This window comes from Arachis ipaensis, chromosome B02 (genome assembly GCF_000816755.2).
Source record: "Arachis ipaensis cultivar K30076 chromosome B02, Araip1.1, whole genome shotgun sequence".
NCBI lineage: Eukaryota > Viridiplantae > Streptophyta > Magnoliopsida > Fabales > Fabaceae > Arachis > Arachis ipaensis.
In genome coordinates, this window is record NC_029786.2 from 4,049,527 (window position 1) to 4,074,145 (window position 24,619).

General features: G+C 32.9%; 1 protein-coding gene and 1 long non-coding RNA gene across 2 annotated transcripts; one reads left to right on the plus strand and one right to left on the minus strand.

The window, feature by feature from the left end:
• LOC107626655 (disease resistance protein RGA2-like) lies at nucleotides 3,571-20,547 on the plus strand. Its single transcript, XM_016329549.2, has 4 exons — nucleotides 3,571-3,711; nucleotides 4,114-4,185; nucleotides 17,006-19,441; nucleotides 20,170-20,547. The coding sequence occupies exons 3-4, from the start codon at nucleotides 17,027-17,029 to the stop codon at nucleotides 20,242-20,244; spliced, it is 2,490 nt and encodes an 829-aa protein (XP_016185035.1). The 5' UTR covers nucleotides 3,571-3,711; nucleotides 4,114-4,185; nucleotides 17,006-17,026; the 3' UTR covers nucleotides 20,245-20,547.
• Nucleotides 15,478-16,195, minus strand: LOC110268643. The gene is made up of 3 exons (XR_002356918.1): nucleotides 16,050-16,195; nucleotides 15,900-15,954; nucleotides 15,478-15,812 (listed from the first exon to the last, which is right to left on the minus strand). It is a non-coding gene; the product is annotated as an uncharacterized LOC110268643 (long non-coding RNA).

Below are 24,619 nucleotides of genomic sequence, written 5' to 3' on the forward strand. Positions count from 1 at the left end.
GTCTTAAACGAATAAGTGCTGCGGCATGTAAAATAGCATGCTCCTAACCCGAAGTTGGGAGATTTGTTCTCATAAGTAAGAGTCTAGCATTTAATTGGAGGCGTCTAATAAGTGATTTTGCTAACCCATTTTGTGTGTGAACATGAGCTACTGGATGTTCAACACTTATTCCATTAGCCATACAATAGGCATAAAAAACTTGGGAAGTAAATTCACCAGCATTATCAAGACGAATTGCTTTGATTGGATTTTCTGAAAATTGTGCTTTTAATCGAATAATTTGAGCAAGTAATCTCGCAAACGTCAGGTTGCGAGAAGACAATAAACACACATGTGACCATATCGAAGATGTGTCTATTATGACCATAAAATATCTAAAAGATCCACATGGTGGATGGATAGGTCCACATATATCACCTTGAATCCTTTCAAGGAATTCAGGGGACTCAAATTCAATCTTTACTGGTGATGGCCTTAAAATTAACTTCCTTGAGAACATGCAGCACAAGAAAATTCACTAGATTTAAAAATATTCTGGTTCTTTAGTGAATGTCCATGGGAGTTTTCAATAATTCTCCGCATCATGATTGTTCCCGAATGACGCAATCGATCATGCCAAGTTATGAATTCATTTGGGCTAGTAAACTTTTGGTTTACAATAGCATGTGATTCAATTGTACTAATTTTGGTATAATATAACCCAGATGAATGTGATGGTAACTTTTCTAATATAACCTTTTTATTTGAATCATGGGTTGTGATATACAAATACTCATGATTTCCCTCATTCATTGTTTCAATATGATATCCATTTCGGCGAATATCTTTGAAACTCAACAAGTTCCTCAGAAACTTGGTATATAATAGTGCATTATTTATTATGAATTTTGTTCCTCTAGGAAATAAAATTATAGCTCTTTCGGAACCTTCTATCACATTACCCAAGCCAATAATAGTATTAACACATTCTTCTTTTACCACAAGATGGGTATATATATATATATATATCACTTTTGAGAATGGTGTGCGAACTTGTACTATCCGCAAGGCATACATCTTCATTATATATCCTTGCCATTTTCTTCAAAGATAAATAATAATAAAATGAGTAGTAATACATGCACAGTCAAATTAAATTCTTGATTGGAATTATTTTTCTAAGAAACACTGTACAATGTCATACACTAAAATTTTATTATTATCACTATTATTATTAAAACTGGACACATTTAGTGATTTCAAAATTCTTAAACATAAACATAAACATTAATACTTCATTATTTATATACATCATATTTAAAACTTAAATACATAAAAAAATAAAACTTAACAATAAGTTCCTTACATTATCTATTTACATGAATACTTAACAATCTCACATATTAAACTATTCTATCATTGATCAAATGACCAATATTTTATTCAGGATCCTCACATAATGAGTGGTGTAATTTTCAGCATCATTTGAAACAAAATTTGTTTCCTTTCCTTTGTCATTCTTTTTCAAAGATGCTTGATAAAGATCGATTAGGTGCCTTGGGGTACAACAGGTACGTGACCAATGGTCCTTTCCACCACAATGGAAACATGTATTCTCTGTTGAGTTATTTTGCCCAGAATTTTTTTTTATCCCACTTTTGGTGAGATCCTTTTTTGTGAATATAATTATTCTTCCTTCCATAATTTTTCTTGTTACCAAAATCTTGCCATTTACCTCTTCTGGGGTTATGAATTGCCGCATTTACTTCAGGAAATGGGGCAGCGCCAGTTGGGCGCACTTCATGATTCCTTAAAAGTAATTCATTGTTGCGTTCAACAACAAGAAGGCAAGAAATTAACTCAGAATACTTTTTAAATCTTTTTTCTCGATACTGCTACTGCAGGAGCACATTCGAGGCATGGAATGTCGAGAAAGTTTTATCTAACATATCATTATCAGTTATCTTTTCCCCACATAATTTCATTCGTGAGGTGATTCAAAATATTGCAGAATTATATTCATTTATGGATTTAAAATCCTGTAGACGCAAGTGCATCCATTCATATCGGGCTTTAGGAAGTATCACTGTCTTTTGATGATTGTATCTTTCTTCAAGATCTTTCCACAGATCTGTAGGATCTTTTAATGTGAAATATTCATTTTTCAATCCTTCGTCAAGATGACGACGAAGAAAAATCATGGCTTTGACTTTATCCTTCCGGGATACATTATTTTCAGCCTTAATGGTATCTCCAAGATCCATTGAATCAAGATGGATTTCAGCATCTAGTATCCATGATAAATAGTTGTTTTCAGATATATCAAGAGCATTAAATTCAAGATGGGAGAGATTCGATATAATGAAAATTTGTTACCTGGAGTCTTCCTAAAATTTGATCAAAGTCTCGTGCTGATAACATGTTGTAAAATAAATAAGGAAGATATGATAAAATATAAAATAAATATGTATAAATAAAAGACTCTAATATTAATATTCACCAATACTATTATAATATATTGATATTGTATTAGTAGAATATAGAGAGAAAAGAGAGAAAAGTACTTTTATTTATGTTGTTGTGTATCTCAGAGGTTTAAGCCTCTATTTATATACATACATAAGGTTATGTTTTCAAACCTTATTAAATGTAATTTCTCTTGAAAACTTGAACCTTATGAAAAATGGACATCCACCTCAGGCTATCTTATCTTATCACAACATATGCAACTTAATACTTATATTTGAAGTCAAAGTAAATAATTTTAACTTTAAAAAAGATTCTAAATAATACATTGTTGTTAAAATATTTGTTCTAATAAAAAATATTAAAACTCAGTCTCTATTACAATAAATAAAATAGATAATATTACAAAAATTTTATTTATTCAAAACATCATTTATATTATTCATTTATATTCTTCATTGATTATAGGAACTAAATTTACCAACATTAATAATATTATTAAACTTAGATAATATACCAATCAAGAAATTAAAAATAAAAAAGTAAACGAATTCAAAACAGATCTTCAGACGAAGAACATATATATAAAGATAAAATAAAAAAGATAATAAAAAATACATACATGTCAATAGTTCAAAAAAGAAATATGCTTTTTTAAAACTATATGACAGGAAGAAGAAAAAAACTACTCTAACAAATAACAACAAAAAAATAAAAAAAACATATATCATACAAAAAGATTAGAGTGACTCTCTTATTCAAAATGTTTCACATTAAGTATATTCTATTTTTAATTGGTTGTCATAATTTAATTGGGTGTCATTATTGATCATCAATAAGATTGACATTATATATATATATAATGGGATAGAAAAAACAATAATTATTAGTAGAGTAAAGTTCATATGTTATGTATTACTACTTTTAAACGTTCGTATACCTTTCTGATTGAGAAGGTTTAGAATCCCATTTTATATAGTATATACTTTGATGAAGAAATCATCCAAGTTATTTATTTTGCGTGCTTTATGATATATTCTGCTAAGAACCGTTTTGTTTGATTTCAAAAGGAAAGCATAATATAATTGCTCTTCTTTTAATTTATGTTATCCTGCAAAGAACAAAGTCCCTTCTCTCACTCTCAGCACCTCATCTATCCCATTCTCAAATTAAACTCTTACTCTTAATTAATTCCATTCAGCAACTTATCATACATTATTTTCGCCTCAATTTATTTGTGGCACACAAGTTTGACACTTCTGATCTGTAAGTGATTTTTTTTTTTCTCTAGAATGTGTATTATTATTATTATTATTATTATTAAAAACACTTGTTAAGGTTATTAAAGTAGTAAATTTCATGGATAAATAATTTTTAAATTAAACTTCAATTCATTAAACACTAAAAAAACTAGTTATTTTTTAATGAATTATCAAAATACTTGAAATTAATTAGCTAACACCCCTTTCAATTTCATGTCAAATCTTTTTTCCTCTAATATGTACGGTGGTCAACTTAATTTAGAGTTAGAGTTAGATTTATTTTGTATATATGAAATGTACAAATACACACATCTTAATAACACTTGGCCTATTTTGAACATATGTTCTACCTCTATTAGCGTTGAAATAATCATGACTTGTTTCCTTCTTCTATTGTGGCAATTAGATTTGAGTCCTAAGATTTTTGAAGGTTCACTTGGATCAGGTTCAATTTGGAGATTATATTATAACTTATCAGGTTTGTATCTCGCCCTTCATTCTTTGTTAGCATATCATTTTACATTAGAACGATTGTTTATAATGAGAATAAAATAAATGATAAAATTTAGACTATTACTATATTAAGTTATAAAGTTTCTTAACAGGTTTTAACATTCGTCATTTGCCTAATTATATTATATAAATTTGTCTTTTCTAAATTTATATCAAGATTGCCAAAGTCACAAGCTAAAAAAATTCGTGGAACTCACCTAAATTCGACTAATAAACTCGTATAAGTTTACCTGTTATAAATTTTTTTAAAAAATATATATATAACAATGTTTAATATTTTAAAAAAATCAAAATCTTTCCTTTCTCATAAGCAAATCTCAATCAGAAACCAACCACACAATCAAACAACACAGTCATTAATTCAGCACCAAGGTCTAATGAATTGAAATTAATTTATAATAAGATTTATTCGAAAATTCTGGGTCTTACATCCTACCCACCTTATAAAATTTTCGTCCTCGAAAATTGATACAAAATAAAAGAGATTTTTATATCACTTCAAATACCAGAATTTTCATATAGCATAAAAACTTAAAGGGTATAAGTATGATGTGAAATAGAAATTACAAGATAGGCTTGATGTACAAGATGATATGTTTCAACATGTAATGGTAAAGTAAGGTGGAAAAAGTTTATAAAATAAGCCGGGGTTAAAACGATGTGCTTAATGTCCGTTTACTGATCTCATACCAACTTCAGAGATTCAACTATTCAAACTTCAACATAACTTATCTCCACTATTCTCAACCGTACTTCATTGAGTAACTCATCCGAAGGTTTTCAACCTCGTCAACACTTCGCAAATTTTAATGGTCACAAACCCAACATCAACAAAATCCTTTCACATGAAATAAGGTTCCACAACTCCCTGCAACGTCGTACACTTACGAATTTCACCTTTTGCGTTCACCAAAACTGTCCTAAAGGACTAATATGTCGTTTACTAAGTCTAACGGTTACACAAGATACCAAAACTAATCTCGAGTATATTCAGAACGATAATAAACCATGAAAAAGAAAGAAAAGCGACAAGGGCCGCGTTCGCGAAAATTTGAAAGAATAAATGCAATTGCAGGTAAACAAGGATGCTCAAGCAATGAAGTTTGCTAGAAAAGAATCAATTGATAATTTCAAGGATAACCCTTGGATCAAAAGAAATTCAATAGGACCAATAAGAAGAAAATCTGCGTATTAGTTTTTAACATATCCAAGCTGAGTCGAAAAAATATGAGATTTCATAGAAAAGAAATGATTAAAGATTATGCTGACGAGGATAAAATTCGTATAAATTCAAGAGGATGCGTAAGATTGCAACTAAATAACGATTTACAGGCACGAGAAAATGTTCTGGAAAGAAAATCGTTTTGCATCTAAATAGGAAATTTGAATCCAGGAACTCCATAAGAAATAAGAAAAGTAGTGATGATTTAAATTGAAATAAGTTCAAGCCAGAACAAAGGAACACTAAGTTCACAAGAAAGGAATGACTGAACTAACGACATCATTTGCAAAACTCAAAAGCATGGAAAAATTTAAGAAAGTGTGATTTCTCATTTTAAAAAGAAAAGATATGAAATAAATATCCTTCAAGTGAGGTAATAGAAGCGTAAATATTGAGTTATGTTAAATCGAATTCAAGTTAAATTAGATTATTTGTGTAAAACTTGAAATAATAAAAATTAATTGAACTAAAAATGTTGAAAAATCTTAAAAGATCATAATCAAACAAGAATATGCATAAAAATTTAAATTTTATTCAGAAGAGAAGGTCCGAGGTAAATTAGTCAATAAAAGAATACTTGGTATATTACAAACAAGTTAGTTTCGTTTGCATAAGAAAGTTTTAAAGCTTCATATAGTGAATATATGCGAAGTTCCAAAACGATTTTATTGAAATTTAAAGTAAGGCTACAAATAGAATCCAGCAAAAGAACTGAATTGAATTTTTTTTTTTTTTTTTCAATGAAATCCAAAACAAAAATCTTAGAACGAGATTATAAAAAGTGGTATGTTGCACCAAAATAAGTTTGAAGTTTACTCAAAGGAATACAAATTTTGATAAAGAAGAATAAGCAACCAAAATGGTATTTCACAAAAACTTGGAGAAACGTTTGAAATTATAGGTAAGCAAGGATGTATAAAAACAGAAAGATGTACTGAAAGGAAAAATCAAGTTGTAACCCTATGAAGGAATGAATTCACTTTCCCAAAATAATTACAAGAAGTTTTAATAAGGTATTGCGTCAAAATAATCCAATTTAAAATAAATTATATAAAGTTAGTCAATTAACTAGAACAGAAGCAAGAACCGCTTATCAAGAATCTTAGAGTACATAATCAAGTAAAGACATATATAAAAATTTGAGTAAATATTAGAGGAGAATCAAATTATGTTCAAAGAAAGAAATCTAATGTAAAGTGTTCCTATATAGTTAATAAAAGTATAGATAGTACCCTTAAAAACAAGTATGTCTTTAGCTACATAAAGGATTTATTTATTTCTTGTAGGAAAGTACATGTAAGATCAGAGATAGTTATATCCAAAATTCAAAGAATGGTTATAGACAAGATTAGATAGAATAAAAAGATCAAAACTTTTCTCAATGTAGATTTCGAAACAAAAACTTCGAAAGAATATTACTAGAATTATTATCTCATACCAAAACAAACTCGAAATTTTTACCAAGGAGAGTACTTTATTCATTTAAAGGAAAACAGGATAAAAAAAATTGTAACCTGGGCAAAATACGCATAAGTTGTAGAAGGTGAAGTAGAAGAACCAAATCACACAATTAGCTTACTATGAATCGTAACTTTCACGGTTTCAAATCACTCAAGTATTAAGAATTATGTGTTACGCTAGAACAGATTTAAGATCGAATAAAAGGATACAAAATTTATGAAGAAATGTATAAATAATAACAATGATGAATAATCAAATCTGGTTCCAAAAAGAATTGAAACAGGGAGCGAAAAAGATAATAAATCGAAGAATAAGCAACACACGCATCATGTGGCATGATTAAAACACCTAACTTCAGTGTAAACTAATCAAGAAATAACATTTGACGTTTATCAAAGAATTAAAGACCGTTGTCATGCGAAACAAGTTCAAAACCAACTTAAAGAAAAAAAACTCATGATTCGAAGAGAGAAATATGAGCAACATTAGGGTAGAGGTTCCAAATGATTTCAAGTGAATAATCAGGATTATAATCAAACAGAAATATATATATATAGGGATGAATAAGTATTGCTAGAAACAGAGTCGAATCATATTCTAAAAGGAAAAATCTAGAACAAGGAATTCCAACATAACCAATAAAAGAGAAAACGGTGTATTAAGCTACGCGACACGAACAAAATTATACGTCAAAATGGAACTAACTTCAAAAATTAATTTCTAACGTTCCCAGAACCCGTGAACCGCATCGCTTATTAACTCCACTTTGTCCATGATAACCCATTAACTTTACCGTATACATAAACCATCAACATTAAGCTGGCCAGACTTAATATCAACAGATATGCAATAGTAAGCTAACAGCGTTAATCAAAAGACAGTCATGTGCATAAAGCTCTAATTCTCGTCATTCGGACAAGACCTATAACATGACAGACACTCAGAGTATGCAATTGAAGCATAATCGGTCCATTTCTCAGGCTCTACAGGAAAGACCGCTCTGATACCATAATGTAACACCCTCACTATCAGAAATCACGCTTCCGGCTGCGCTACTCTGATAGCAAGGAGTATTACGACTACTTTACATACTAAATAATAAAATAGGAGCCTGTGACTCGACACTGTATCGCTGATTTCCTTAAAAACCGGAAATAAACACTTTATCTTAATAAAAAATTAACATATAATTAAGAATTTAGCATAAACATAAATTATAATTATAATACTATAATGAGGAATTAATAAGTAGATGCTAACATCTCATTGAGGCACCCAAGAGAAATAATATATAAGCAGCTTAGCCTTGAGAATTATCATGGGATTAAAAACAAAGACAATTCAAAGCAATCAATCTTTGTAAGAATTAGTTTTGGTAAAACACCTCGCCCCATAAACCAAGCATGTTTTTTTGCATTATAACAGTAAAATGTAATATACAATAACTAAAGCAAAAAAATTAAAAAAGAAAATAAAAACCTATCAGAGGTAGGGGCTCAAAGTAAAGAAACTGGGGCAAACTCAAAAGCTCGAATCAATGAATCAAAACTAGATGCAGCCATGACCAGGTACCCAACAACGATGGCCAACTGTGATGACAAGGATCGACAGCCAGGAGACATAGCAATGATAGAGAATGACAAATCAGATCAACCGAAAACGAAGAATTTCTTCACTGCTAGTTCTGCACGATAACGTTCTATCGGGTCATGATTATCACACTTTATTTTATAAATCCATTTGTTACCAATTGCTTTCCTTCTATCCGGGAGTGGGACAAGCTCCCACGTCTTGTTTCTGCATAGTACTTCCATTTTTTCTTATATGGCCGTCATCCATAAAGAAGAATGTGAATTTTCAACAGCCTCTTGAAAGGTTGATGGTTCTCCATCTTCAATAACAAAACAATATGCATAATGGCAAGTTATGGTATAGTCGGCATGCCATGATGGTTTTCTCAGTTTAGGTGTTGTTCTGCGAGCTTCAGCTGGTCCTTGTTCAACTTGCTCAGGTTCTACTTCAAAAGAGTCCTTTTTTCTAGACTTATCATTCATGTATATCGTAGTAGTTTCTTTAGTGCTACTGTTGTTTTTTTGCTCCTTTTGCAACTCGTTTTCAGCAAATATAACATCTCTACTGAGAATAACAGCATAGCCCAAGAAGATATACTTTCTTGATTTAGGATCAAGCTTTGTTCTTTCTTCGATATTGAACATCACATAAATAGGACATCCAAACATATAGAGAGAAGAATAATCAGGTGGCTTACCTTGCCACATCTCCATTGGAGTTTTCAACCCAATTACTGTTGACGGTGATCTGTTAATCACAGGATGTTTTGACTGCTTCTGTCCAGAAAGAATTGGCTAATCCTGCAGTCCGCAACATAGCTCGACTTCTTTTTAGAAGAGTTCTGTTCATCCGCTCTACAACACCATTTTGTTGAGGTATATATGCAACTTTAAATTGCCTCTGAATACCCTCATGCTTGCAAAATGCAATGATCACCATTAGTGCATTCTCCTCCATTGTCGGTCCTCATGCACTTTATTTTCTTCTCACTTTCAGGCTCTATTCGTGCTTTAAACTCCTTAAATACTAGAAACATATCTGACTTCTTCTTGATGGAAAATACCTAGATTCTTCGTGAGTAATCATCTATGAAGGAGACAAAATATTTTGCTCTTCCTAGTGATAATTCTGGTGATTCTCACACATTAGAATGAATCAAGTCTAGTACGTGCTAGCTTTTAGCGATTGATCTTTTAAACTTCAATCTATACTGTTTGCTTGTCCCAAGTGTTCATAGAAAGGTAGATTCACCGTTTTAAACCCTGGAAGGAGATTATGTTATGCAAGAACCTATATAGAGCATGTTTTGACATATGGTTTAATTTGCGATGCCACAATATCATTGTGTCTTCTTGGTCCACAAATGTAACTGATGCTTCTGCGTCTCAAACTGTATCTCTAGAAAGCAAGTAGAGATTGGTTGTTAGCCATTTTTCCTTCATGATCACACAAGCACCATTAGTCACCTTCAATGATCCAATTTCAATATTAATCTTGTACCCTTAAGAATCCAACCGCTCAACGGATAACAAATTTTTTCTCAGGCCATTCACATGTCTTACACCTTGAACTGTATGGATGGAACCATCAAACATCTTAATTTTTATAGTACCGATTCCAAAAATTTCTAAGGCATGATCATCTCCCATGAGTACAGATCCTTTTGAAACAGGTTCATAAGTGCTAAACCACTCATGATGTGGAGTCATGTGATATGTTGCTGCACAATTCAATAGCCAGATATCAGCTAATGGTTTATTGTCTTCATGACCAATAGCAACTTCGATGCACAAGACATCTCCATCATCAAAGGTGTTTGCAACACAACTATGTGAGGTAGTTGCATTAGCAGTTTTTTCTATGCTCTTCTTGTTGAACCAACAATCTTTCTTCAAGTGCCCTTTTTTGCCACAGTTATAACAAGTAAGGTTCTTCTTTCGAGACCTTGATCTACCACAACTTTGACTCCCACTAGAGCCACATTTTGTTGATCTACCTCTCATCACCAACAAAACTTCTGCTTGCTTAGAACTTTCCATTTCGATCATCTTTATTTTGTGCCTGCTTTCTTCTTCAAGAATAGTGGCAGCAACATCATCAAATCAAAGTTGATTAGAAATATTGTTATTTGTGATATTGATGATAAGTTGATCATACGAGTCTGGTAAACTTTGGAGAAGCAGTTCAGCACGTTCATTTTCTACAATTTGACACTCCATGGCTGTCAGTTGTGAAAATACAGTATTAAGATTGTTGATATAATCCGTCACCGATGTAGATTCACTCATACGAAGAGTATAGAGCCTCCTTTTCATGAATATTCTATTGTGAAGTGACTTCGTTTCGTACAACTTAGTGAGTGCCTCCTAAATCTCCTCTGCTGTCTGTTTCTCCGATATGCTTGATAATACGGAATCTGCCATAGCCAAGTGTAAATTGGCAATGACGTTCCCCTCCATCTCTTTTCACTTGTCATCAGGAATATCGGTAGGCCTGCCTTCTATAATGATCCTTTCTCAAAATTGCCTTGATCTTCAGTTTTCAAAGAAAAAAGTTATTCCCATTGAATTTCTCGATCTTAAATTTTGTTTCCATGGTTCTGATACCAACTTGCCCTTTTGCAGCGGAAGATTAAGAACCTAAAGTTCTGATACCACTGTTAGGTACCAGATTTAATAGAGACAAAATAACACAACTATAATTTGTGGACGAGAAATAGATGGAACTGAACAAGAATATAGACAATAGTGAAAATAATATGACAAAGTGGTGTAATTACAGTCTCTCACAATATATAGAGAAGTTTATAATACTCTCTTACATATTATAGAAATTCATACAAAGAGATTACACACATGAGAGACCTTACTACTTTTCTCTCTAAGTTTCACTCACTAATTCTATGCAAAAACATGACATACATTAGCAAATACCTTAACTCCCTATATAGTATTTTATGGAGGTGCATTTGGTTTACAAGTTGATCAAGTTATGCACAAATTGCACAAGTGTGTATACTAGAGTCTTCTTTCATATTCATCTTTATCAAGTTGTATGACAAGTTGATAAATATCAACTTATGTAATAACTCATTCTTTGACTAAGTCAAATATTGCAACTAAAATAACTTATCTTCAAGTTGCAAATTTTGCATGTAATACCCTACTACGTAGAGATTTAAGCTTAAGTCATAAAATAGAGGTAGTGAGATATTATAACATCTAAAAGAAAACATGTACGTAATATAGTTGAAGAAATTTATAACTAGGAGCCTTGAAAGAAGGTTTAAATAAAAACTGCAAAAATAAAACACATTGCACATGGAAAAGCGCAACCGGATAAAACATAAACTACACAATAAGAAGTGGAGGATAAAAATACAAAATAGCAAGCTCTTGACTCATCCCGCGAAGTAAATACATATGTCATAACCCGAAGGAATCCCAAAATACAAAATAAACGACATGTTTCTCCATCGTCGACCTCTAAGAGGGACATAGTTAGCTATATATACATATAGGAGAATTCTAAATCATAATATATCATATGATATCAAAATATAAAATCCTAAAATAGATTTTGTTTGCCAGAGATCTCAAATGCTCACCGAGGTGCATACCGACCTGCATATGAAAATAACAACATATATATGATATGAGAACCGAAGGTTCTCAGTATGGTAATAGTGCCCACATACATAATATACAAGGTCCCGGAAAAGCCAAAAGCAATCCTAGAACTTCGACACTCAGATTTAAATCTTAAGGTTTATAAATAAAAAACCATAAACAGGGTAGGTTATCTAAGGTTCTTATTTCTAATTCCTTTCTAACTTAAGCCCTAATTTCCACCTTTCTCCAATCCTCCAAAACTCTAGTACACAGACAAGCAAATACAAACAAAACAAACACAAATAGGATACAGATATGGCAAGTAGCAAATATAGCAGGTAAGCATGATAATCACATAGGCAAATCCAATTAATGCACAATCATTCAAAACACACATATGCATATGATGTATGCCTTTCTTACTAGCCGTGAATTCACGTGTTGGTTAAGTTACCAGAACCCGACACATCCGGTAGCTAACCTGGACATGGTCTCTAGGTTACGCATCCCAAGGAGGAACACAAATGAAGGAGAGTGCCTTTCCACCTTCTCCTAGAGGAATTACAAATAAGTGTACCTTTCCACCTTGCAACCGGAGAAGAATGTGAGAAAAAACAATACGAAGGAGAGTGCCTTTCTACCTTCCCCACATCTACATCACGACAAGAGAGGGAATCCTTTGTCCTCAACTTGCAAACCTCGTGAGCAGGATGAAACTCCCGTCCTCACCACGGGCGGGATAAAACCTCCGTCTCCATCAGGACACCGCAACCACGAGCAAAACGGGTTGGAACCTCCATCATTGCCCGGTGTAAGCACCAATACAATTTTCGAGGTGACACATAAGCAGGATCACACTTAGATCTTACCATCTCAGCCAATCCGGCCATATTCAATCATTACCAATCTCAACATTCACCTCTTAATTTAGTCATCAACTATACGTCATCATCAATTCCGCACTTCCTCAACCATACTTCACCACTTCACACACTTTCTTCACTTCCAAGTCACCATTTCCTCAAGGTTCAACCCCCTCACTATGAATAAAACTAAGTTTAGGGTCTTAAAGGGTAAAAATAGAGTTTTAAAAGTTCAAAATCATGTTTAAAATCACAAAACTCAAGTTTTTGAAAAACAGGGCATGCGTATGCGAATCATGTCCCGTGTATGCAGAAGGGTGATTTTTCCCAACTCGCGTACGCGACCCTTGCCTGCGTACGCGAGTACCCTGGACAGAGGCGAATGGTCGCATACGCAGCCATATGTCCGCGTACGCGTCCCACACCTTTTTCTCAAAAAGTTGTTTGATGGTTATCAATGGCTAAGAGAAAGGGGGTTGAATCTTAGCCTCCTTTTCTTGTGACTATTACTTTTTGCTTTTTCAAATAAACTTAGGAGATATTTTTACTTTTGTCTCGTATCGAATTGAGAGACATTTTCTTTTTGTCTCCTGAGTAATAGAAATAGAAGAGAAGTAGAGAGGAAGGAGTAACACCCAGATATATCCTGGTTCAGCTACCTAGTGCAATGTAGCCTATGTCCAGTCTCCATCACAATTATGATGGAATTTCACTAACTTTTTTAACACATTACATACACCAATGTTTCCCTAGGATCTACCCAATCCTATTTGGAACAAATCTAGATTCTAACCCAATCTAAATTTGACTAGGACTCAACCTATCTTTCAACAGTCAAGTGCTAACCCAACTTGTAAGGGAATCCCCACAGGATTATGAAACAAAACAGAAAGATGTACAAAGAAAATCTGAGACATCTTATGGCTTTTTCTCCTAATTTAACTCACTGCCTTTTACCTCTTATTGGCTTTTTCTTACAAACCTCACCATGTTTGCCTTTTTCAATGAGACTCAGACAAATTAAACTGAGAAAAAGAAAATACTAATGAACAACATGAAGGAGGAGAAATCAACAAGCTTAGGAAGCTATGAGAACCGAACTCTGTGCTTTGTTCTTTCTCTCTTACTTTCAACCCTTGGCCGTTCACTCTTATTATAGAAGAGTGAATCTTCCAAGGTTGAAGCTAGTTTAAGGTCCATACTATCTTCTTCTTCTTTACAGAGCTTGCAGTGGCTTTGTCAGTGATGGGGGAGAGATCCGAATTTGTTGAATGCAACTTATCCATTCTCTCTCATCCTTTTTCTTCAAGCTTCTTCAATCTTGACCGTAGAGCTTTGTTTTGGCTCCAGGTTTTGATTTGGACTGTGGATGAGCTTCTGACTATAGTTGACTTCACTTTCTCCATGGTTGCTTGATTTGTGCTTGAGACTTCGTGGATTTCTTCTTGGTTCCTCGATGTAGCACAAATGAGAGAAGATACTTTCTTGATGTGCTCTGACCATATGAAAACTAGCTACTTGGTTGTAGCCTTTTAATTTCTTCTTGCTTAGATTTGGAAACAAACCTTTTGTTCTTCAACCTACCATAGCTTCTGAACTTTCCTTTTCTTTCTTCCTTCCTTGTCTATGACGTGACTGAAGTAAAACGAGAGAGGAGAGAGAAGAAAGGATTTGGCTTTCGGTGGAAGCTTCAAGGAAATTAATTGAAATGAATTTAGGGTTCAAGTATTTGAAGGTGGGAAGTATAGGTTACCGAATGGGCTTGAAGGATTTGGGCCATCTATCTTTCTTTGGTTCATGGATGTGTGATGGGACTTGGATTAATTATGGTGGACCAATGTATGTGTTACAATGGGCTTAATCATTTGTTCCTTGGGCCAAGATGTTTAATTTATTTTCCTGCACATTTAACCAAATAAGTTATACAAACAATTGATAATTAGCTTATAATGTTTGTACATCATAGAAATTAGTTTTCCAAACTCAACACTGTTAATGCTGCAGAATTTACATTTAAACACCAAACTTCCAACGCGTATAGCTTTTTTTGTAAAAAATTGTTTTTCATCATTCTTCAAACGGTGTAAACTTCACGGACGCAATTTTCAATTGAAACAAATTTGGAAAAACTTGAGGATTCGAAAGCCGAGTTATGGCCCGCTGAAGTTCAGTAAAAAATCATATTTTTCCTCAAAAATACCAACCTCTATTTTTACCAAATTTTCTTTTTCAAACCAAACCACTATCAACCAAAACACTTCCAAAACACTCATAATCAATGCCAAATGCTTATCAACCTTTAATCAATCATTCAACCATTTAAACTATTCAATTCTCAATTCCTCAACTCATTCAAGATTCTCAATTTAATATACTTTAAGTCAATACTCATCAATAATTACACAACAATATTTCTACATATAACAAGTCATACTCATTCAACCAATTCATACTCATACCTAACCAATTCTCATTCACTCCGTGACCCATCAATACACAAATTCATGAATTTCAACCCCAAGAATTCATAATCAACATAATCTCATTCTCAATCATTAAAATATCATCATTAAATCACCAATCACCAACGCATTTCAAGACCAGTCAATATTTTTATTAAGGTTACTAACTCATAACATACATACATGCTTCAACCTATCTTATAGTCATCTAGCCTATGTTTTCACAAGACATTATATATTATATACGGGAAACCAAAATCATACCTTGGCCGATTTCTCTCTATGCTAAAGACACCTTAAATACGCAAGACCACAAGCCTTCACCACCAAAATTCAGCAACCAAGACTCAATCCAAGCTTTCAATCACCTCAATTGTGTTCCACAATCACATATTCACTACCTAATATACATTATCACATACATATACACAAACTTAATACTTAACCACAATTAATAAAGAAATTCACTATGGTTTGAGAATCCTCACCTTACCAACGGAAAATTGGGTCAAAACTCGGCAAGCCTATTAGGTTAGCTTGATCCTAAACATCAAAACCAATAAAATCTCAACACCCAAATCATAGGATTTTTGAAATTGGGGGAGGAGAGAATCGAAACTGAAAAGTGACTTCCTTACCTAATTGAGTACTGGACTTTGTAGAGCTTGACATTGCGGTCGCATGGCCGCATACGGTGCGGCGATCGGAACTCCGGATCAAAAGTTATATGAAGTTAAACTTTAGCCAAGGGTTTGTAAATTTGTGCTTTATTCTTCCCCCTTCTCCCTTGTGCACCGTGTTTCTCATCATATGGGGAGAGGGGATGCTGAGTTGCTTAAGTAAAATGGGGTTGGGTTGGGTCATGGGCTTGATTTGGATCCGGTTCAACTGGTTTGGTCCGTTCGACTCAATTTCGGGTCAAATTTTTTAAAATTAGTATCAAAATTTATTTTTAATGATCTCTACCTTATTTAACTCATAGTTATCAAACTAGTGAACCGGATCTTAAACCGGTCCAGGTGACTCTCCTAACCGTTTCTGCAATTGACCCACAGAAAACCGGTTTGACTCGCCTAAAACCGGTCGACTCGGTTTGAACCGGACATCTTTGACCGGCGGGTCAATGTCCGCACCTCCATGATGTACAAGCGGTGCCATGGTGCACACTACCAAACAGCAATTTAAGTTCTCATGTACCTTAAAAACACCCCTGCTACTGGACTTCTATTCCCTGTCTCACCTGACCTTAGTTTGAAAGGATTTATTAATATTAATTGGGCCTCATGTCCAGACATTGATGTTGATTGTCTGCATCTTGTCTGATCAAATTACTTCCAATTTTGAGCAAGAATCAGACAACAGATATACTCATAAAGCAGTGTGACCAAATTGATTATACCAAATCGATTTTAATAACTCAAAGAATAAACCACTTATATTTTATTAGGAGATTTTTTATGTTATAGTATACAATGTTGTTTTTTTATTAACTAGGAAATTAACTACTTTACTAGTAATTTTTACATTGAGCAATTGTAATTTTTTTCCCTTTGTGTGGTTAACCTTTCTTTTCCATCTTATACTTTTTTGCTAGGTTGTTTTCACTAATTCTCCAATGGCTGATGTTGTTTCTGGTGTGGCATCAACACTCTTAGGCAATCTAGCAACAAAATCTTTTCAAGAGATTGCTCTGGCATGTGGTCTTAAAGATGATGTAAAAAACTTTGAAAGTTCTTTGAGAATCATCAAAGCATATCTCATAGATGCTGAGAACAAGCAAGCAAAAAACCACAGTATAGATGAGTGGTTGAAGCAACTCAGAGAGGCATTTGATGACGCTGGTGACATATTAGATGAAATAGAGTATGAAGCAAAACTTAATGAAGTGATCAAAATGTATGGAAGCATTTGCACCAAGGTCCGCCGGTTCTTCTCATATACAAGTAATCCACTTGCATTTCGCATCAGGATGGCCCACAAAATCAAAGATATGAAACAGAAGATGGATGAAAAAATAAGAGAAGGGAGAAAGTTGGGTATAGTTGAACAACATGTCAACGCTCCAGCTATGGAGCACAATTTAGCATGGCGAGAGACTGCTTCTTCATTGCCTTTCCGTTTGTGTGGTAGACTTGAAGAGAAAGAGGAGATTATAAATTCATTGATGACACAAAAATCAGAAGCTAATAGTATTGATGTGATCTCAATTATTGGGATTGGAGGTTTGGGAAAGACTACACTTGCACAAATGGTTTACAATGATACCCCAATAAAGAAGCATTTTGATCTCTTAATGTGGGTGTGTGTATCTGATGATTTTGATGTGAAGAAGCTAATACAAAGAATTATTCATGCAGCCTTAAAGAGAGAGAATGTTGCGGATGCAAATTCTAGTTTGGAATATATGATATCTCTTCTCAATCAAACATTACATGGTAAGAAATTCTTACTCGTGTTAGACGATGTTTGGAATGAAGACCACAACAAATGGGATGAATTGAGAAATCACTTGTTAGAAGTAGGTGGTGACAAAGGCAGCAAAATTATAGTGACCACTCGTAGCAGAAAAGTTGCTGACATTGTGGGGAGTAATCTTGTAATGAAATTAGAAGGACTTCCTGAGAATGAATGTTGGCGGCTGTTTGTAAAATGTGCATTCCAAGAAGAGAAGGAAGAAGAGAAGTACCCAAGGCTAAAGCAAATGGGGGAGCAAATTGTTAAAAAATGCAAAGGAGTACCCTTGGCTATAACAACTTTGGGTTGCTTGCTTAGATCAAAATCTCATGATGAAAATGAGTGGAGAAGAATAAGGGATAGTGAGGTGTGGAATCTCGATCAAGAAGAAACTCATATTTTGCCATCACTCAGATTGAGTTACAATCACTTGCCACCAGAAGTAAAGCAATGTTTTTCATACTGCTCTTGTTATCCAAAGGATTATGAATTTGAGGTTTTTGAGTTGATTATGTTGTGGATGGCTCATGGACTCCTCCAACCTACACGCGAAGATGAAGATGCAGAAGATATTGGGAAGTTGTATATTAAGAAGCTTGTTTCAACATCTTTACTTCAAATTGATGAAGAAAAATCTTTCTTTTTTCCTAAGTTTCAAAATTTGATGACATTTAAAACACTCAAAATGCATGATCTTGTACATGATCTTGCAAAATTAACAATGAAAGAGTCAAGCAGAACAAGAACCGTTGTGCAAGAGGGGCAACAAGAAGCATCGATAGAATGGATCTCCGACAAGTTCAACTATCTGAGGGTGTTGCACCTAAAAGAAGATATGGAGTTGAGCTCGTTTCCTGATGATTGCTTTGCCACAATGAAGAAGCACTTGAGATTTCTCTTTCTTGAAAATTTTCCTAGTTTGAAAAAGCTTCCTGATTCCATTTGTAAGCTGCAAAGTTTGCAGAGTTTGGGCCTTTATTGTGACAGCCTTCAAGAACTTCCCAAAAACATGAACAAACTCATCTATCTACAATATTTGCTTTTGATGAAGATCAAAATTACAAGTTTGTCTTCAATGAATATAGGGCGCTTCCAACAACTCAAATTCTTGTATCTTTTCAATTGTTCAAAGTTAGTGTCCGTACCAAGTGCAGTTGGTCGCTTGACTACTTTAAAGAAGCTGGGATTTTTTTGGTGTGAAGAGCTGATGAATTTTGAGGATGAAGAGGAAGAAGGAAAGCAACATGTGGTAGTAAATAATTTAAACCTTCAATTGTTCTTTATCATTGGATCAAAAAAGTTGGACTTTTTACCAAAATGGCTTGAAAGAGCTACTAAATTGCAATATTTGAGTATAGACAAAACAGGGATAAAATCATTGCCCACAAGGTTGCCGATGACCTCTCTTGAAGAACTTTATATCTATCGGTGTGAAGAATTGTCATCTCTTCCCAACATGGATCAAACTCATAATCTTCAGTATTTAGTGGTATATAATTGTCCTGCATTATATGCAAGGTACAATAAGGAGACAGGTCCAGATTGGTCCAAAATTGCTCATATCCCACATTGCAAGGTTAGTTCAAATAGTCTATCTCATAATATTACAAATCTAACTTTATTATTATTATTATTATTATTATTATTATTATTATTATTATGATGCATGAATAATTAATTGTTGATGTTTTATGTTTAATTAACCAGTTAGAGTTATATCTTACTCTCCCTATAATTAATTCTAGAACTTTTTAAATTGTCAATTGTTTGAATTTCTTTTTAATAATCTTTCTAAATAAATACATGAAATCGATTAACATTATTATGCCTGCAGCACATGTCTTGAATTTTAGTTATGAATCTTAATATTACCACTAATAATGGTAACTCTTTCCATTACTACGTATTATGAATTATTGTATTGAAAACCACAATAAGCTAATTGTTATGTGAAATTCAAAGAATGAATAATTCTTAACCATTTGAATATTGGTTCAACATTATTTAAAATGAGCACAAAATTTTATTATTACTGTGATTATAGGAGTTGATGCATGAATCTTTATTTTTGGATAGTGAAATACTTTTTTTATTGTCAATTGACAGAAAATGGAAATTTAGAAAATTATAAAACAATTTAATTATATTTAGTATATATATGCATGGTTGAATTAAAGCTCAAGTTATTTTAATTTCATAAGCACTAGTCTGTCTAGTGGCCATGAATTATTGCTTTGTTGATAATAATAGCATTATCTTTGCCTAATGGTTGTGTTCTAATAATTGCTTTGTTTGGCAACTCAGATTATATTTTTGTTGGAGACCATTAAGAAGGATGCTTATTGGAGGCTAGTATTTAAGACAGAGACTAGTATTTAAGCAAGAGTAGATACTACATCTAACTCACAAACTTAAGATGTTAAGTTTATGAGTCTCTCATCTTATAAATTTTTTACTCTTTTTTTTTTTATGTGGAACTAACTCCATACACTCCTCACACTTACAACACTAACAGTCTTTAGCTACAACTACTTTATAAATGCTTTAATTTGTGTGGGTCGATTGCTTTTGTATGTTCCATTTTCTTTTAAAACTGAAAGAAAGCTATGTAGCTGGGCACCTCAAACTTTTGGGTGTTGAGTTTAGAAGTAGTTTGAATATGTCAAGGTTTTACTTGTTCTAGATTTCTATCTATTTTATTCAATTTTTAATTCGGTGTTACAGCTAAAATTTCTAATCACATTTGATTGTGCAAACAAATTTTACATCCAAGCATGCATTTTATTTCATTCATCCTTATTACAATTATTAAATGGTTAAATGACTTTTATAAAATACATGTTATTTTGCTTTAGTTCTTGTAATTACTTTTCTTTTGATTCACTAAAATTTAATAGGAGTGTTTGGATTTCTTCAATTTAGGACAACAAAATATATATTTATATATAAATGATCACAAGAACTTCTGATCTAAGCTTCATAAAATCTATTAACCTTTTAGTAGCTTGAAAATCAAAGACTTATAAAATATGGCAAAAAATAATTAAAATAACAAAAGGATTATTGAAATTCTATTAATTAATATTAATATATTTGTTAATTCAACTATGTTAGGTGTACACTAAAATTAACTACTAAAATTAGTTTCTAGTATAAAATAGACATTAAAATACAGAATAGTGAGAATACACATTAAAAATAAATTAAACTATATATATACCTATAGAAAAATACATAATGATTAATTTTAGTGTATAAATTAAATAATATTTTTGTTGTTAACTAGAAGATATTGGAGAGTTGTATATTAATAAGCTGGTTTCGCTTCTTTGCTTCAAATTGATTCTTCTTCGGTTCTTCCTACTCCTTGAATTTGAAAAATTCAATGACATTTAAAAGACTCAAAATGCATAATCATGTACATGAACTTGCAAATTAAGAATGAAGAAGTAATTGGCCTCTGACAAATTCAACTATCTAAAAGTTTTCAAGTACTTGAGATTAATATAGATCATTCAAGTTGAAAGATTTACCTGATTGACTTTACAGAGCTACTAAATTGCGCTATTTGAGAATATGGGGAGGAAGAATGGAATCATTTCCCACATGCTTTCCAAGTGATTCTCTTAAAGAACTTCATATCATTTCTTGTAGACTCTTGTCATTTCTTCCCAACAACATGGACCAATTTCATATATAATTTTCAATTCTCAGAGATAGATGATTGTCCTAATTAGATTAGATAAACTTATCATGTTAGACCTAATTAGGACGGTTAGGTGTATGATGTAGCTACTGCGGTGTCATTTAAGTAAATTTTGACGCTATCAGCAATGAAAACGATAAAAAGACTAATGTGACTAACTTAAATTTTTTGAATGACAAATTTGATTAAAAAAATATTTCAAAAACCAATTTAGAGAACAAATGTTTTTTTAGAAACGAATTTGATCATTTAATCATTGACAATTCTTACACGCACTTACTTGTTTACGGCTATATTTACTATTTCATATATCATCTCTTGTAGCTAGGAGTGTACTCTTGAATTTTTGCAGATTGATGGGCAAGACCATAATGATAAAGATGAAGATGGAGGAGATGCAATCAAGATCAATATGAAGAGAATAAAAGGAAATAAAAGCATTATCTTTATGTGTAGTGTCTTTGTCTAATGATTATGTTTTAATTGCTTTGATTTGAGTACAATTCATGTTTTTAGCTACAAAACTTTGTCCTTTATATAATGTTGCATTATTATTTAAGACTGAAGTAAAGCTATGTATTTGGCCACCTCAGGCTTGAGTGTGTATGTTGAGTTTGGAAACTATGAATAATATTTTAAGTTTGAATTGTTCTTAATGTTACTATAGATTAACTCGATTTTTAATTGGATTTTGTAGTTTAAAAAATTTCCGAGGTTTTAATTGCATAGAGAATTTAATACTATTCAAGGATCTTATTTCGTTCATCCTTTTTAAGAATTAAAAAAAAATAGTCTTGTATGAAATATTTTAGACTTAACTAAGTTTTTAGTTTTTATGAAAATATATTATTTTGGTTGGGTTCCTATCATTTTTAACTAAAACTAGAAGATTTATTTTGGTCATTATTGTTCTCATCCGTTTTTGATAAATAATGATGTAACATATTAAATACTAGCATAACAAATTGAAATATTAGCCTTGACCTTAATATTTGGAATTTTGTCGAATATAAGTTAAGAAATGTTTTAAGAATATTGATGTTTCAGTAATTTTATCCATTGATTATAAAATATATAAATATAGTTGAGATTAATTATTAAAATTACTGAAATATTAATATTTTTAAAATATTTAAAAAAAATTAAATAGTAAATACATAATACCAAAAAGATAAATTGATCATAACTATAAAAACAATAAACATCAAATCTAGAACAAATATGTCAGAAAGCCCAACAGTTACCATATTTAAAAATTAAATACAACCAAAAATAAAAAATTTATTTAGCATTAAAATTTAAAATTAATAGAATAATACAACCATAAATTAAAAGTGCAGCATAATTTCAAGACCTAAAAAAAATACAAGGTAGAACTTGTGAGAAATGATGTGTCCATAATTTTTTATACTCCTTTTTTATATTTTTTTATGGTATAAAAGATTTTTTTTTAACTTTTCCGATTGTTCATATCACATTGGTCAAATTCTTTCTTTTGGAGGGTGCGTAAATTGAATTTTTTTAAATAATAAAAATTAAATTTTAAATTTTTAAGTTACTCCATCTCAACAAGAACAGTCCTCAGCGTCAATCGACACCAGCATGAGGGACCTCTCAGTTGTACAAACACAAATAATACAGGCAAGTAATACACATTAAGGTACAAGTAGAACAAGTAGCACATAATCAGGTAACACAGCATATATGATATAGCAATCCAAAACAAATAGGCAAACCCAAACAATTCAAACATATGCAAATGATGTATGCCTGTCCTATTACTGATGATATCATCTGTCGGTTATATAGCCAACCCGATACGTCCTGGTAGCTAACCATGGACAGAAACACCCATGCGGAGCAAGTGGGCTTGAGCTACAACCCCTTTGCTACTACCCGTTTAACCCAGAACCAGTGCAACAACCACTACTGCGGCTACTATCCAGGCGGGTGTTTAAAAGCTCAACCTGGAGCGAATGGAATCACCACTACTGCGGCTACTACCCAGGCGTCACAATCTCTGACCTGGAGCTAGTGGGTCGAACCACAACTCTTGCTACTGCCCAGGATCTCGAAACATACATTCATTCAGTTTAAAATCAATCATCATTATTATCAAATCTCAAACATTAACCTGGAGCAAGCGGAACAAACCACGACCATTGCTACTACCCAGGTATCACAAATACACATTCATTCATAGCACTCTTCATTATTACCAATTCTCAAACAATGACCCGGAGCAAGCGGGACGAACCACAACCCTTGCTACTACCCAGGTATCACAGACATACATTCATTCAAAACTTCATAATTAAACTCATTTATCATAATTCTCCTTTCCCATCTCATACCCGAAGCAAGTGGACAATGCCACTGCCTACTACCTGGGCACAGTCTCTCTGTTGTGCCTTATTACCATTAGAGGGAATTCGTGCCCTGTCACCCTTACAACCAGAGAGAAAACACAAACATATTCACATTCAACATTTTCCATCATTATTCATTTACCATATTCATTTATTAACCATATATGCATCTTTGGCATACTCGCCACATGTTCAAGCTTCCTCAATCAATCATAATCATTTAATCATTAGTCATATACGTATACATACTCAGCCATAATTCAATGCTTATCGCAGCCATCCGGCTCATAACATACACAACACTTTCACCATCATCCTCAGCAACTCATACAATCATCATTTCTCACCATTCATCATTGATTCTCACTTTACTTCATCCACAAGTTACCACATGTCCTAACTTCTTTTCATTACTAGGCACACTATAAAAATTTAGGACTAAAACGATGAAAATAGAGGTTTAGAAGTCTGAAATTCGGCTTTAAAAACTCAAAAAATATTTTTTTGGTGAAAACAGGGTCATGCGTGCGCATCGCTCACGCGCACGCGTGGGTAGCGGAGAAAAGCAGGTGACACATAAGCGTTGCCCATGCGCACGCGTGGGAAGTAGAGAGGTAGGGTGACGCGTGCGCATCAGCCACGCATATGCATGGATGCGTTTTGTGCTCCTCGCACAAAA

Excerpts from the sequence above, each read along its gene's own strand:
- LOC107626655 (XM_016329549.2), top strand. The coding sequence starts at position 17,027 with ATGGCTGATGTTGTTTCTGGTGTGGCATCAACACTCTTAGGCAATCTA. Across the intron at positions 19,442-20,169 it reads CTCATATCCCACATTGCAAG|ATTATATTTTTGTTGGAGAC; the intron begins GTTAGTTCAAAT and ends TTGGCAACTCAG.